Genomic DNA, 16994 nt, shown 5'->3' with positions numbered 1-16994 from the left:
GAAAGTTTCCTCAGTTAACATATAGAGGCCTAAACAAATGAAAGGGCAGAGCTCCACCTACTCCTGGGTAATAAGGCAAGATAAGTGACAAAGTTGACAGTGGGAGAAATGACATTGGACCAGTAATTTAAAAATAGTTATGGAAATGGACAGAGATGGTTAACATTCAAAATTGAAATTGGGACAATACAAATTTTGACAGTATGTGACAGGAGCTTGTAAAGGTTGATTGGATTAAATTGCTTGTGGTTAAAGGGATCTTTGACAAAGGTGAGATAGTGAAAGCTCAATGTGCGTGTTCCTGTTAGAGTGAAGGGCAAGGTTGGCAGGAGTAGATAATATTGTATGGCAAGAGATAATGAGGCCCAGACCAGGACTCAAACCATATTACTTCAATGCAATTTGCTGTTAGAAATTCTCACTGCCATTTCATGCTCATCTCCATGATTGTTTCTAAAAGTTTGCCTCACATTGATAAACCTGGCAGTGATTTATTTATTCATAATTGTCAAATTTAATCATTTTCCCTTTAATAAACCTATACGATATTACAAAATACTCCAGTCCTTTGCCTCAATCTTCTAGCCAAAGAGAAATGGAAGATCTAGATCTAGAAAATGCACTTTCTATTTTTGATTTTGGAAAAGGACAGTTTTCACTATCTTATCATCTGCCAATGTTCCGTATCCCTCCTTTTACCTTTGTGTAGCTTTGACTCTAATACATTCAGAGGTATCTTCTATTCTGCAATGTGATTTTGAAGATAATTACTTCAGAAAGAATTGAGAAAAATACTGCAAGAAGATTGAATAATTTTGTTTGCCACAACCAGTTGCCTTGTTCCTCAATTTAACCAATGGGCAGTCAAAAAACAACTACAATAACACTCAAAGGCAAAGCTTATGACTCTCATTATAGATGCAAAAGATTTTATACTCACTTGCTTGCAAGGCCTCCTCCTGGGGGAAGATTAGGGATATTCTCCATAGAGAGAGTACGCATCACGTGAACCAAATCAGGCATCCCTTCTTCACTGGGTTTCGACATTATTTCTAGTTTTGATTATTAAAGAGATACATATTACTAAAGATGCATTTAAAATACAAATTTTCATGTGCTTTGCAACAAAATTAAAAACTATTTCAGGCAGTCCCTGGGTTAAGAATGCGCAACTTATGAACACTGGTACATGTGAGCAGACTTCCTTATAAGTACAGTCAGCCCTCCTTATCTGCAAGTTCGCATGCGCGGATTCTACCAACCGCGGATCACGAAAACCCAGAAGTTCTCTCTCTAGCACTTATTGTTTGAGCATGTACAGACTTTTTTTTCTTGTCATTGTTCCCTAAACAATACAGTATAACAACTATTTACATAGCATTTACTTTACATTAAGTATTATAAGTAAGTCGGAACAGATACATCTGATATTATTTAGCATCAGTTAATCAAACGTTTGTCTTAGTATATATATATTTTACCTTTCTATGCATATAAAACACTTAAGAAACGTATGTATTTCAATAATTAAACCACTGCATTGCTTAGTAATAATTGTAGCTTTCATCGGGGTGGGGCCTTTCACGTGCTCCATTATTCTCATTTTATCCTTTAAAATTGTTCTGATCATTCACCAACTGCAGCTGAACGCTCTTCCAATGACTGGTGGCATTTCATCTCTTTCCTATTGCTTTATTATTTCCAATCTTAATCGTTTTCCATCAACGGAACAGAAACACTGCAGATTCAGCAGCAGCTGCGAGCGGCAGGTCCTGAGCTCCACAAAGTCCACCACACTGAGACAGGTTAAAGAAGGTCCCCAGCTTCATCGGTTCCTAAAGTCCACTGCACTAAGACAGGCTAAATAAGGGACTTGAGCATCTGCGTTTTTTGGTATCCACAAAGGGTCCTGGAACCAATCCACTAGATAAGGAGGGCCGACTGTAAATTCAAAGTTCCTACGTATGTGCATAGATGATGGCCAAAAGTAATATTATTTTTGATCAATCATGGCTCAGTTATATTAGATACAAATATTTGCACATTCCCTGTGGGTCAGTAAACAAAATTCCGCTCTGAATATGAACTCCAGAGTCAATCCTAAGGAAGGACTAAATCAGAGATTTAAGCTTTAAATTAAATTGAATACTAACAGTATACTATAGTTAAGAGCTTAGAGCACCACATCCTGTATAACAGTGCGCAGGTAATTAATGTCCTGTCCATGTGTTGCCCTGATGACCTATTGACAGCTCCTCTACTGATCAAAGACAAATGTAATTAAATATTTAATAAGTAATTCACAGAATAGTCCAATTAAAATTAGAACATAGAAATCTACAGCACATTACAGACCCTTCAGCTCACAATGTTGTGCCAACCATGTAACCTACTCTAGAAGCTGCATAGAATTTCCCTACTACATAGCCCAGTATTTTCCTAAGCTCCATGTACTTCTCTCTGAAAAAGATCCGCCTCTACCACCTTTGCTGGCAGTGCATTCCACGCATCCATCATTCTGTGTGGAAAACTTACTTCTGATATCCCCCTTGCATCTATTTCCAAGCACCTTAAAACTATGCCCCCTTGTGTAAGCCAATGTGTTAGAAAACATTAATCAGAATCAGGTTTATTAGCTCGGGCATGTGTTATGAAATTTGTTGACTGAGCAGCAGCAGTACAATGCAATACAAGATAATACAGAAAGAAAAAATAGTAAACCAATTACAGTAAGTATGTGTGTATAGTTGGATATAAAATAGTTAGATTAAAAATAATGAAAAAACAAATTAAAAAGTGTGGTAGTGCTCATGGGCTCAATGTACATTTATGAATTGGATGGCAGAGTGGAAGAAGCTGGTCTTGAATCACTAAGTGTGTGCAAATATATTTATTTTAAACAAACTACTCATGTAAATTAAATTATTAATATTAGTTAAAGCAAAGTTAACAAAGTAAATAACTTACTTTCAGTGAAGGTCATCAACCCCTTTCTAATAAATGGAACGAGAGTAGATGCATCATCTACAGCTTGCCTAAGGCTAAGAGGGCACATATATAATGTATCTGTCTCCACATACTCACGTTACAGAATGCACTCGGACGTACTGAGATGCAAAGGGATGATGAGAAGTCAAGCATGCAGCTATTGGTTGGCAGTCAACCAGTCCACTTATGATTTTAAGGAAGTACGTATTCACCAAGTTATTTGAAAGAATTTTTGATTATCAACTAAAAACCAGTTCACTTTCAGAAGACTGTTGTAATAAAACTATTGAAGCTTTAGGTAGTTAAAAATAATGCAATAACATAAATAATAATAAGTGAGTTAGTGATCATAGGCTCATAATTTTGAAAATTATTAATACAGATTCACATGAAGTTCTTATAAAATCAGCTTAGGTGAGGTAAAATTAAATCTAGAAGTGTCACAGGATTCCACCAGTTAGACAATTGTTTAACAGTGAAGTAAATGTCTGAAATAAATTTTTAAAATTCTTTTCCCGGTTTGCAGTTGGAATGGTGGAGAGCAGCAGCTGAGAATTAAATGCAACTAGAACTAAACAAACTTGTGTACTTTCCACTTATCAGCCATATATGCATTTTCAAATCTTTTCTGTTCTCTCATAATCTGCCTCCTAAATTCCAAGAGGAATTCTCACAAGCTCTGCATGCTTCAACAAGATTAAGCACTCAATACAAAGTACAAGCAGATTCCCCAATCTTTTTAAAAAAGCAATTAACTCCACCCCAATGATGCAATCAAGTATCTACCAAAACCAACAATTCACAACAGGAGGAATGACTTTCATATTCACTAAAATACAAGTGTTTAAAATTCTTCCATTTCTACCTTCATATTTTTTGATACCGCTTTACTTTTAATTATTGCCCAGATTTAAAAAATAGCATACTCATGTTCTGCATTTCTAGTACATTGCTGTGCTTTGTCCAACTTTTTGTTATACTATTGGTCCGATTGAAAACAAACCAAGTTGTGAGCAATATGAATACCAGACCAACTGTTTTTGCGAAGTTTTCCTAGGCAATTCAAGCATCTAATTACCAGTAATGTTGAAATATAGGACATTAATTTGTCTTCCCTAATGTATTGATTATGACATGAATTACAGATTACACACTGAAAAAATATCCAAAAGTAGATTACGATAATCTACCCTATCCAAGTTTTTAAATCACATATCTGCTTACGTCTGATGATGTGTTTTATAAAGAAAAATGTAACAAAGGAATCTCAACATATAGGCTTTACCAAAAGGCCTGATACCAAGCTGCATACTCCACCTGATCTAACAGCAAACAATTCAATATACCATTTTTTCAAAATCAAATCAGGACAAAGAGTGAGACTACGGATGCAAGCAATACAATTGACTCCACAAGAATTTTCAGAAAAGCGATCACATTTCTTATCTCTTAACCACCAGGATTATTTGGGGAGGAATGAAATAAAAATTAATTCACCTTGATTTCCACAAAAATTATTACAAGCTCATTCAGCAAATAAACAGCAAAAGATGGTCCATGAATACTAAAGAAACATGACCACTGTTTCCATTTGTCTTGACATGCTTTTGTCTTTTTGCAATAGTGCTGGGAAAAAACTCTTGCTGCCAAACTGTTTCATTATTTCATTAATTGCTCAATTTCTCTGTTATTCTTAATTCATCGTTCCAAAGATTACATCTTTATGAAAAGTAACATCACAAGCACTTAATTTCTTTTACCACAGTTCTTTTCTGCTACAGCTGATCTCACATGTATCTCCCACATTTCAAACTCAATAAGGTTCTTCCACATCACACCCTGGTGCAAATGCTGTTTTGAGAGCAAAGAAAATCATTATTGCCTCACCAAGTACTTTTTGTATCTCTTGCTATTAATATAGAGGTCTGGACTGATGAATTATAAGAGTTCAAATTCCACCGCAGCACTGAAGCAGATAAATTCAGTTAAATAAATTCTAGATTGCACCTACTTTAATACAGTAAACGAAGGACAATTTTTCTTCAAGACAACAATCAGAGGATGAAGATGTATGATGATTGCAAAGCAACATTAAGGAAACGTCATGGAAAAGTAAGAATTTCCAAGTGCAGAAAATCCAAATTTATAACCAGTAGCACTGAATATACTCATGATAGTTCTGATGAAAGGCTATTGACTATGAAGATTAAATGTTCCTCTTTGCAGGTGCTGCCCAGCATGTGAAGTATTCTAAAATGTTTGCTGTACTTGTATCAGAAAACACCTTCCTCGTTAGGGTAATGAGTTGGACTGAATGCAATGTTCAACACTACCTATGCAAGAAAGAAGTTCTCTTTAAAAGAGTTGACAAAGCATATTGACTTGAAACACTCTATAAAGCATTAGTTGAACACTTCAAAGCCAGAGAGTGAGGAGGAAAGCAGGAGTACGAGATTAAAATGGGATAGTTCTAACTACCGGCCTCCTTTTGTGATATATTATTACAAGATATCCCAGTGAACCTTGCAATTAACCAGAAAATCTTTCATGTGGTGGGTCAAACTTTTGCACAAACATACTTAGGATGTAAAAAAAACTCATCTTATTAAGAATCTTATTAATCTTAAGATTGAGAAACTTCACGAAGAGACCCTTGCTAATAGTTGAATTAAAGCCACAGATGAGATGCAGCTTTTAACAATATTGGTTTTAACAAACTTGGCTTTTCAGGGAAGCACTTCTGATTTCTGCAATTCTGTAATAGCTGCTGGAATTAATCACTCAATATCCTAACTTGTATCTGCTCACAGTAATTGTTCATTTTGGGTACACAACCTCAGTGAAGCAAAACAGCATTGGGTTACTGGAGATAGAGCCTGTTCTCTCAAGGAAACACAAGCATCACAACAGTGATAGAAATAATTTTCAAAGAAACTGCACAGAAATACACTTATGTCTGTTATTCTCAAAGTTGGGAAGATAAAACCACCAAGCATCAAGGAAAATGAACTCAAAGTTGAGTTAGAAACTGAAACAAAGAAAACCTACAGCATGATACAGGCCCTTCAGCCCACAAAGCTGTGCCAAACATGTCCTTACCTTAGAAATTACCTGGTGTTACCCATAGCCTTCTATTTCTCCAAGTTCCATGTACCTAGCCAGGAGTCTCTTAAAAGACCCTATCATATCCGCCTCCACCACCGTCGCCGATAGCCCATTCCACACACTCACCACTCTCTGCGTAACCAAAACTTAACCCTGACATCTCCTCTTACATCTGAAACCCCTGACATATCCAAGCACCTTAAAATTGTGCCCTCTCACGTTAGCCATTTCAGCCATCAAAAGCCTCTGACTATCCACAAGATCAATGCCTCTCATCATCTTGTACATCTCTATCAGGTCACCTCCCATCCTCTGTCGCTCCAAGGAGAAAAGGCCGAGTTCACTCAACCTATTCTCATAAGGCATGCTCCCTAATCAAGGAAACATCCTTGTAAATATCCTCTGCACCCTTTCTATGGTTTCCACATCCTTCCTGTAGTGAGGTGACCAGAACTGAGCACAGTACTCCAAGTGGGGTCTGACCAGGGCCCTATGTATCTACAGCATTACCTCTTGGCTCCTAAACTCAATTTCACAATTGATGAAGGCCAATGCACCATATGCCTTCTTAATCACAGAGTCAACCTGTGCAGCAGCTTTGAATGTCCTATGGACTCAAACGTAAGTCTTGGACTCTGATCCTCCACACTGCTAAGAGTCTTACCATTAATACTATATATTCTGCCATCATACTTGACCTACCAAAATGAACCACTTCACACTTACCTGGGTTGAACTCCATCTGCCACTTCTCAGCCCAGTTTTGTATCCTATCGTTGTCCCGCTGTAACCTCTGACAGCCCTCCATATTATCCACAACACCCACAACCCACAACATATGTCATCAGCATATTTTCTAACCCATCCCTCCACTTCTTCATCCAGGGCATTTATAAAAATCACGAAGAATAGGGGTCCTAGAACAGATCCTTGAGGCACACCACTGGTGAACGACCTTGATGCAAAATATGACCCGTCTACAACCACACTTTGCCTTCTGTGGGCAAGCCAGTTCTGGATCCACAAAGCAATCCCCTTGGATCCCATGCCTCCTTCCTTTCTCAATAAGCCTTGCATGGGGTACCTTGTCAGATGCTTTGCTGAAATCTATATACACTACATCTACTGCTCTTCCTTCATCAATGTGTTTAGTCATATCCTGAAAAAATTCAATCAGGCTTGTTACGCACTACCTGCCTTTGACAAAGCCATTTAGACCATTCCTAATCATATTATGCCTCTCCAAATGTTTATAAATCCTGCCTCTCGGAATCTTTTCCATCAACTTACCAACCACTGAAGTAAGACTCACTGGTCTATAATTTCCTGGGCTATCTCTACTCCCTTTCTTGAATAAGGAACAACATCCGCAACCTCCGATCCTCCGGAACCTCTCCTATCCCCATTGATGATGCAAAGATCATTGTCAGAGGCTCAGCAATGTCCTCCCTCACCTCCCACAGTAGCCTGGGGTACCTCTCCTCCAGTTCTGGTGACTTATCCAACTTAAAGCTTTCTAAAAGGTCCAGCACATCCTCTTCCTTAATATCTACATGTTCAAGCTTTTCAGTCTGCTGTAAATCATCCCTACAATCACCAAGATCCTTTTGCCTAGTGAATACGGAAGCAAAATACAGTATTCATTAAGTACCTCTGCTCTCTCCTCCAGTTCCATACACACTTTCACACTGTCACAGTCGGTTGGTTCTATTCTCTCATGTTTTAACCTCCTACTCTTCACATACTTTTGTAAGCTCTTCTTTTCTTCTTGACTAGATTTACAACAGCCTTTGTACACCACGGTTCCTGTGCCCTACCATCCTTTCCCTGTCTCACTGGAACGTATCTATGCAGAACCCCTCGCAAATATCTGAACATTGGCCACATTTCTTCTGCACATTTCCCTAAGAACATCTGTTTCCAATTTATGCTTCCAAATTCATGCCTGATAGCCTCATAGTTCCCCTTACTCCAATTAAACGCTTTCCCAACTTGTCTGACCCTATCACTCTCCAAAGCTAAGGTAAAGGAGATAGAATTGCGATCACCATCTCCAAAATGCTCTTCCACTGACAGATCTGACACCTCACCAGGTTCATTTCCCAATACCAGAGTAAGTACAGCCTCTCCTCTTGTAGGCTTATCTACATACTGTGTAAAGAAACCTTCCTAAACACATCTAACAAACTCCACCTCATGAAAACCCCTCGCTCAAGGGACATGCCAATCAATATTTGTGGAATTAAAATCTCCCACCACAACAACCCTGTTATTCTTACACCTTTCCAGAATCTGTATCCTGTCTCCCTATCTGCTCCTTGATGTCCCTGTTACTATTGGATGGTCTATAAAAAAATACCCAGTGGAGTTATTGACCCTTCCCTCTTCCTAACTTCCACACACAGAGACTCCGTAGACAATCCCTCCATGACTTCCTCCCTTTCTGCAGCCGTGACACTATCTTTGATCAACAGAGCCACGCCCCCACCTCTTTTGCCTCCTTCCCTGTCCTTTCTGAAACATCTAAAGCCTGGCACTTGAAGTAACCATTCCTACCCAAGCCATCCAAGTCTCTGTAATGGCCACAACATCATAGCTCCAAGTACTGATCCACGCTCTAAGCTCATCTGCTTTGTTCATAATACTCTTTGCATTAAAACAGACACATCTCAAACCATCGGTCTGAACACGTCCCTTTTCTATCACCTGCCTATCCTCCCTCTCTCACTGTCTACAACTTTCTCTATTTGGGAGCCAACCGCTTCTTCCACCATCTCTTCAGTTTGGTTCCCAACCCCCAGCAATTCTAGTTTAAACTCTCCCCAACAGCCTTTGGAAATCTTCCCGGCAGGATATCGGTCCCCCTGGGATTCAAGTGCAACCAGTCCTTTTTGTACAGTCACACCTGCCCCAAAGGAGTTCCCTTGATCCAGAAATCTGAATCCCTGCCCCGGACTCCAATCCCTCAGCCACACATTTATCCTCCACTTCATTCTATTCTCATACTCACTGTCACGTGGAACAGGCCACGTGATCCTGCTTCTCAACTTCCTTCCTAACTCCCTGTAGTCTGTTTTCAAGACCTCCTCCCTTTTCCTACCTATGTTGTTGGTATCAATATGTACCACAACCTCTGGCTGTTCTCTTTCTCACTTCAGGATATCGTGGACATGACCAGAAACATCCCGGTTCCTGGCACCTGCGAGGCAAACTACTATCCGTGTTTCTTTCCGGTGTCCACAGAATCACCTGTCTGACCCACTAACTATACAGTCCCCTATCACTGCTGCTATCCTCTTCCTTCTCCTACCCTTTCGAGCCACAGGGGTAGACTCTATGCCAGAGGCACTGTTGTTTCCCCCAGATAGGCCGTCCCACCCAACAGTACTCAAGCAGGAGTACTTATTGTTAAGGGGGACAGCCACAGGGCTACTCTCCAGCCTCTGACTCCTGTTCTTTCCTCTCCTGACTGTTACCCACTTATCTGTCTCCCAAGGCCCTGGTGAGACTACCTACCTATAACTCCTATCACCCCCTCACTCTTCCTGACCAGACAAAAGTCATCAAGCTACATCTCCAGTTCCCCTAATGCAGTCCCTAAGGAGCTGCAGCTCGATGCAGCTGCATTTTGAGTTCATCCACTCAATTTTAACAATTAGTCCTTGACAATTATACTCCAACAATATTAAAAATACAAATAAAAATAAAGATAAAACAAATCTAGAAACAAGGTTAGCCATCCTGTCACTATTAAAATATTTTGACAATAGATCCTGTACCTGAAAACCAAAATGAAATGATGCAGCAGGAAAAATACAAACAACTCTAATACTGGATAATTATCACTGAGGCCAACATTTTGAATGGAATTTGGTGAAATCTACTGAAATCCCGACACTTTTACAGGTGTAAAAAAACTTGTGGACCATTGAGTATCAATACACCATCCTTTGTTAAACTGTCTACCTTCGGAAGACACAAAGCCTGGGAACATCTTTGTGACTTGAGGTATGGAGGATGAACTACTCATTTAAAAGTAAATACTGGATCATTTGTAATAATGATGGGAATTACATTAAGGGGGCATTGATCCTTGTTGAAAGTATAATTAGATGGATACAATGATTACAGTCGGCCCTCCTTATCTGCGGATTGAGAAAACCCAGAAATTCTCTCTCCAGCACTTGTTGTTTGAGTATGTACACTTTTTTTCTTGTCATTATTCCCTAAGCAATATAGTATAACAACTATTTACATAGCATTTACATTGTATTAGGTATTATAAGTAATCAAGAGATGATTTCAAGTATACGGGAGAATGTGCATAGGTCACCATGGATCAGGAATTTTAAAAAACGGAAGTTCTCCAAGTCGGAACAGGTACATCCGGTATTATTTAGCATCAGTTAGTCAAATGCTTGTCTTAGTATATATTTTACCTTTCTATGCATATAAAACACTTAAGAAACATGTATTTCAATAATTAAACAACTGCGTTGCTTAGTAATAATTGTAGCTTTCATCAGGGCAGGGCCTTTCACATGCTCCATTATTCTCATTTTATCCTTTAAAATTGTTCCGATCGTTGACCGACTGCAGCCTAACGCTTTTCCAATGACTGATAGCGTTTCACCCCTTTCTAATTGATCTATTATTTCCACTTTATTTTCAATCATGATCGTTTTCCAGAACAGAAGCACTGCTGGCTGCAGGTCCCGAGCTCTACTGGCTCCTTAAGTCCACCAACTTGAGCATCCACGTTTTTTGGTATCCATGATGGGTCCTGGAACCAATCCCTCACAGATAAGGAGGGCCGACTGTAGTTTAAGCCTGGCTAAAATTTTCTCCAGTTTAACAAACACAATGTCATCATTTACTGGAAGACACTTCCACTACTCAGATCTTGGTGGTACATCTAGCAAGGCAATATATAAAGGTAAAATTATGCACAGATCACAAGCAACATATTTCTGTAAATAACTGGAAAAAGCAGCTACACTCTGGAAGGAAAAAGACAAATTCGTGACCAGTGACACATTTATGGACTATTTTTATTTAATTTCACATTCTACACAGACAAGTGGAGAAGGGGTTCTTAAATGTTCTCAAGATATTTCATTCTCTTGAGAACACAAAAAATTAAATTGATACCTAAAAAAGTTATTACTTTAAAAACCTACTTAGTAATAAATTCACTGAATCTTTTCTACAAATATCTCAAGCCGAAAGAAACAATTAAGCCAAATCTATCCTACCTTCAACGCGAGATTCCAGGTACTTATCCAGTTCAGCATCTCTTCTTACTGCCTCTTCTGAAACCTTGGGAGCATTAGGGAAGCAGACCAGTACAATGCTCATATTGTCTCTACTTCCCTACAGAAACAAATGAAGTAATATTATAAAAACATCACTCTACAGGATTATCAGACAAATCAGTCATATTCATAGAACTGGCTAAGTTAAGCAAAGGACACAATACTAAGTTAATTAATTTGCAAAATTTCACGAGTTGCTTAATTGACACATATGGATTTTGAAGTACAAAAAATGAATACAGTGGATTCCAGTTAATTGGTCCACTACTTATTTAGGAAAACTCTTAAAGAATTAAAAACTAATTGAGAAAATAGCCAGGTTTACCTTCATTTATTTTGGACATTATATCACTTAATTGGGGCAGGAAACTATGCCAAGCATTTTCTAACTGCTGTCAGTTGTGTGCACATCGTGTGGCTGGAAGACACTACAGCGTGTTTAGAGCAAACCGTTTTAAATAGCGTCACTGGCATATTTGTACTTAAAGAGCAGTGATTTTTGTCAAATACTGTAATTAATAGTAAGACAATCAGAACTGTTTTGCTCACTGCGGTTTCAAGCATTCAGGCTTAGTGATGCCAGAAACAGCCAGGGGTGAAAATGAAACCATTTCACTACTTCAACAAGTTAGGGACTATGAAGAATTGAAGGTATTGAAAATCATCTTGAGTATTACAATTAAAATGAAGATTATGAGGTACAGTCATCAAAAGCACATTTTGAAGGCAGTCCACTATCTGCACTGATTTTGTTCATTTACAATCAAAAGAGCGCATCAGCATACACTGAATGAGTTCCTCTGCCAATAACTATTAGGAGCTAATACACAGTTTTATAGTACTATAGTTGTTTCGGCAGTGTTGCAATTTATTCTCTATTTCATTTAAATACATAATTTGTTATTCTGTTAAACTGTAGGTGTCTTTTTCTACCTTTTCAGCTTTTTCCATGAAACTTCAGCTAACTGGGGCAGTCACTTAGTTTGGCCAAAATGTACGGGTCCTGATTGACTATCCAAATCAACTGCAATTTCTTGACTTTTACAGGTGATATACTATTATTTTTATCTGAATATAAATTGTAGTATCATTAATTACTATCCTTGTATTAAAATATGAAATTTGTGCCACAACCCCTTTTGAAATTTATATGTGCCATTAGTTTCTAACTTATGCATGGCTTTGAACTTAATCACACATTTTTTGTCATTTCTTTTCTCTCTACCATGCTAATGGAGAGCAACTTTGAACTGAGAATCCACCAAAAGATGCCTCAAGTTGAGAAGACACAAAAAAGATCATCCATAACTAAATAAGAAAATTATAAAATTGAAAAGCCTATTAATATTGTTGAAAAGAGTCTGATGACTGGGAGCAAAAGATGACACAAAATGAACAGAAAGAAATTAGAACATGAGAAATTAGTAAGTAATGTGAAAACAGGTGGGCGGTTCAGCTATTTTTTTTAAAAGAAAATGAACAGATAAATGGAAACAAGATTCCATATACTGAGATCTGCAGCATCAATCTGCTGGAGGAACTTGGTGGATCAAGCAGCATCTGTGGAAAAAAACAGGACCCGTTAATTTCATACAGCAGTCTTCAGGACATGATGGCCTGCAACCGAGGGATCTTAAATATAAAAGTGAAAATCAAGAATACTTTGCTAGAAAGCTGAAATAAAAATTCGAAAATGCTGGAAATACAAGAAAGAACACTTGGGGGAAAAAAAACAAATATTCCAAGTTGAAAGTTTGTTGGAACTGGGACAGAACTAAAGGAACTTATCAGATAGAGTGGGGCCAGAGTTGCCAACAAAATAATTTATATAGGTTCATTGGTCAGTAGATTAATCGGGACAGTTAGAGAGAGACAATATAAATACTTGAACCTGGGACTGTAGGACATGCTGTGCTAATGCAGACAGAATGTCTGATGAATGACTTACAACAATACTGGCCAGCTCCAATAGTTACTTGAAGTTGCAGAAATCAATTCAGAATCTGAAAAACTCCGACAGAAGAAAGAAGCTCCTTAATTGTATTTTGGGCCTCTTTATAACACTGTAATAAACTACACATAGCTAGGTCAGAGTGGGAATAAGGTGGAGAACTAAAATGAAAAGCAACAGGAAGCTCAGGACCCTCTCAACTGAATGCAGGTACTTTTCAAATTGTTTTCTAATCTGCCTCGGGTTTCTCTGATGTAGTGAACATCAAATTCTAGTCTTTAAGAAGAGCAAGGTGAACCACTGCTTCACCTGAAGGCCTGTTTGTGATTTTGGATGGAGAAAACCGATGATGTGAAAGGATAGGTGTAGCAACAAAAAAGGGATCTGGAGGTTGATTGCAGAGATGAAGAGATAATTTATGAAGAAACATGAAGCGGGTTGGATATTAAAAGAATGACACCTGGTAGCATTGAAAATTTAATATTCCCTGACAGTAGACATCGAGAGGGGGAGGGGGTACATGCATACATTCAAGGCAGAAGCAAAATCTAGATTAAGGGGCAAAATTTTGAAACAACCACTAATTATTAAAAGTAAATGATAAGAAAAAGGTTAGAGATGAGAATCTTCAAAAAAAAATCTATATCCTAGAGAGCTGCAGAGCCAGTCATTGAGCTTATACGGCTCCCAACACATCAACTGTTTAATCCTCTCCACAGATGCTGCCTGACCTGCTGAGTTTCTCCAGCATTTTGTGTGTGTTCCAGCACCTGCTGAATCTCTTGGTTTTGTTTTCAGCAATAAGGAATTGAGTTGTTATTTAGATTTTCCAAATTGGATATTCATTTTCTTTCACACTTAAACAAAAGTAACATTTCAGCTTTACTATCATTCCCAAGCAGGAAATCAATGAAATATGGTTTCTACACAGGATGAATTGAGATCAAGATAACTCAATAATGAACAAGTAGAAGGTACTCCGACTGATAGCAGGCTTTAATATATAGCATCTGAAAAAATTATCTCCAGTGACTTTGCAATTTTATTGTATAATGGATCAGGCACGACAGGCTGAATGGCCTACTCCTGTTTCTATTTTTTTTATTAGAAACATAAAAAATCTACAGCACAATACAGGCCCTTCAGCCAACAAAGCAGTGCCGAACATGTCCTTATCTTTGAACTACCTAGGCTTTACGCATAGCCCTCTATTTTTCTAAGCTCCATGTATCCATCCCAGGAGTCTCTTAAAAGACCCTATCATATCCGCCTCCACCACCGGCAGCCCATTCCACACACTCACCACTCTCCCTGACATCTCCTCTGTACCTACTTCCAAGCTTTAAAAATATGCCCTCTTGTGCTAGCCATTTCAGCCCTGGGAAAAAGCCTCTGACTATCCACAGGATCAATGCCTTTCATTATCTTGTACTCCACTATTAGGTCACCTCTTATCCTCTGTCACTGCAAGGAAAAAAGGCCAAGTTCACTCAACCTATTCTCATAAAGCATGCTCCTCAAACCAGGCAACATCCTTGTAAATCTCCTACTGTGACACACAATACAACTGCCTTAATCCAGACGCCTCTGCCTCTTGCAGCACTTTGTAGAGAAAAGATCACTCAAATTAGAACTTCAACTGATTACTGGGTTCATCAACTTCAGCTGAAAAGAAAAACAAGACGGCTTAATGATATGTCAAATTTCCCTGGCTGCATCAAACAAATGAAACTTCAGCACATTTTACTAACAGAATCCCAGATCCAAAATACCTACTGACCTAAAAAGTTTAAGGGAAAATCTGTGATACCATAATCTTTGAGGAAATAGTGCCAGGATGTGAATCTGAACCAGAAATCTAACTACATGTACAATTCTCTGATTCTTACTCCGTGAGGAAATCCTCCTGTCAGGAATACAAAATTTACTCCAAAATCTAACAAAGGCTTCTTCCTTTAAAGTCATTAAGTCGCTTACATTCACATTACTGAAGACCAGAATCCGTCACTGTTTTATAAAGATTCATGAAATATGCTGAAATTCTGGAGAATTTTCTGGAGGTTTTCATTCCACCTATACCTCCAACTGTTCCTGTTTACTTTTTTCAATTTTTACAAACCAAAATCACATAGCCCTGGAAATGTTACACTTAAAGCATGCATTCAGTTGTCACAAGTGCATAAATGCCTACAAAAAATTAAGAGCTGCGTGTTTAGACAATGATGAACTTGCGCAATTTCCTCTTTGCCTTTTTCTCAGATAATACAATCACCAGAACTAGGTACAACTCAGCAAAATCTACTATCTTTTAATTACATAATAAATGATGGGGCTTCTTAACCGAGAAAAACTACTCTAAACAAAATAAACCATAAATTACATACACATTGGTTAAATATCAACCTTTTGCAGCAAGTAGCTGTCAACTCATGCAAGTGTGGTTTGTTGCAAAATATGCCAATACCAGTGCAGGTAACAACAGGGAAATTAGAAACATGTATACAAGCCAGTGAAGTTTCCAGAGATTTTCTGGCATTGGAAAGGAAGTTTGGCGTTACTTCTCCTAAATAAGCTAAAGGATTTTCTAAATGTTTTCTTTCCCTAAATATCTGGGTCGTTTATGTTACCAATAAGCTATGTTGACATTATTGGCTACACTCAATGTACAGTCTAATCATATTCTTTTTAAGTTAGGAAGTGGAATGAGATACATCAGACTTAAATTAGTTATCAGACAGCAACAGGAGCTTTCACATCAGTTTGGTGTAACTATCACAAATTGAAGCAGTTATCTTGAGAAATTTTACCACTCATTCTTTGCCTAATAGCCAATGAAATGCTTCATTCTTGTAAATAATGCATTTTTTTAAAAATCAGTGGACCAAAGACATTTGCTTAGTTTGCAACTGATATATCCTAGTGGTAGCTGGAATCTCCCAAACAAAGTCCCGAGGCAAAATTTCTGCTCATGCACTCCTTTTGCCAAATGAGTAGTAGTAGCAGTAGTAGGATCACTTGAGTTAACTAAAATATTATCCTAACTAAAGGCTTGCCTACTGGCAGGTCCTTGGGTGGCTGTCAGAGATTCACATATTCTGATGCAGTGTGAACACAAGTGGTGGCTGTTGTTAAGTATCACTCTTTTGGTTGGTCATTTCCTCTTTTCACAGCTGCCACTTATTCCCTGTGGCACAGCACAGGTTGCTGTCATGCAGCACAGCTCCCTCTAAAAAAGATTTCCTCCAAGTGCATCTATTGAGTGCAATGTCTTCCCAGTTTTTAGATGTAACGTTGAATTTCTTCAGGCTGATTTTGCTGCTATCTTTGAAGCATTTCCTTTGCCCACCAGGGGTTCATTGACCTTCCTTCAACTGAGAGCAAAGGATCTATTTGGGGAGATGCGAGTTACGCATCTGAATTACATGACCTATCCACTGCAGCTGGTGTTGCTTTATTGTGGTGGAAATGCTGTTAAGGTCTTCCAATACACTGGTGTTAGTTCATCTACCTTTCCAGCTGATTCTCAAAATCTTCCACAAGGTTATTTGGTGGTATTGTTCCATGGCTTTCATGTGTTTATGGTAGGTGGTCCTGATTCACCTCCATACAGTAATGACAGAAGGATGACTTTATAG

General features: G+C 38.3%; 1 protein-coding gene across 11 annotated transcripts in view; it reads right to left on the bottom strand.

The window, feature by feature from the left end:
• ppm1ba (protein phosphatase, Mg2+/Mn2+ dependent, 1Ba) overlaps window positions 1-16994 on the bottom strand; it is a 211829-nt gene that overhangs the window by 25870 nt on the left and 168965 nt on the right. For all 11 annotated transcript variants that reach the window (XM_059985720.1, XM_059985719.1, XM_059985722.1 and 8 more), the window contains 2 exons: window positions 11349-11466; window positions 941-1052 (listed from right to left, as the gene is read on the bottom strand). In XM_059985720.1, the coding sequence (XP_059841703.1) occupies window positions 941-1052; window positions 11349-11466 (230 nt within the window). The remainder of the gene's footprint in view (window positions 1-940; window positions 1053-11348; window positions 11467-16994) is intronic.

The sequence above is a fragment of the Hypanus sabinus genome, chromosome 12 (genome assembly GCF_030144855.1).
Source record: "Hypanus sabinus isolate sHypSab1 chromosome 12, sHypSab1.hap1, whole genome shotgun sequence".
NCBI classification, from domain to species: domain Eukaryota; kingdom Metazoa; phylum Chordata; class Chondrichthyes; order Myliobatiformes; family Dasyatidae; genus Hypanus; species Hypanus sabinus.
Note: the sequence above shows the minus strand (reverse complement) of the source record. Positions and strands in the feature narration are given on the sequence as shown.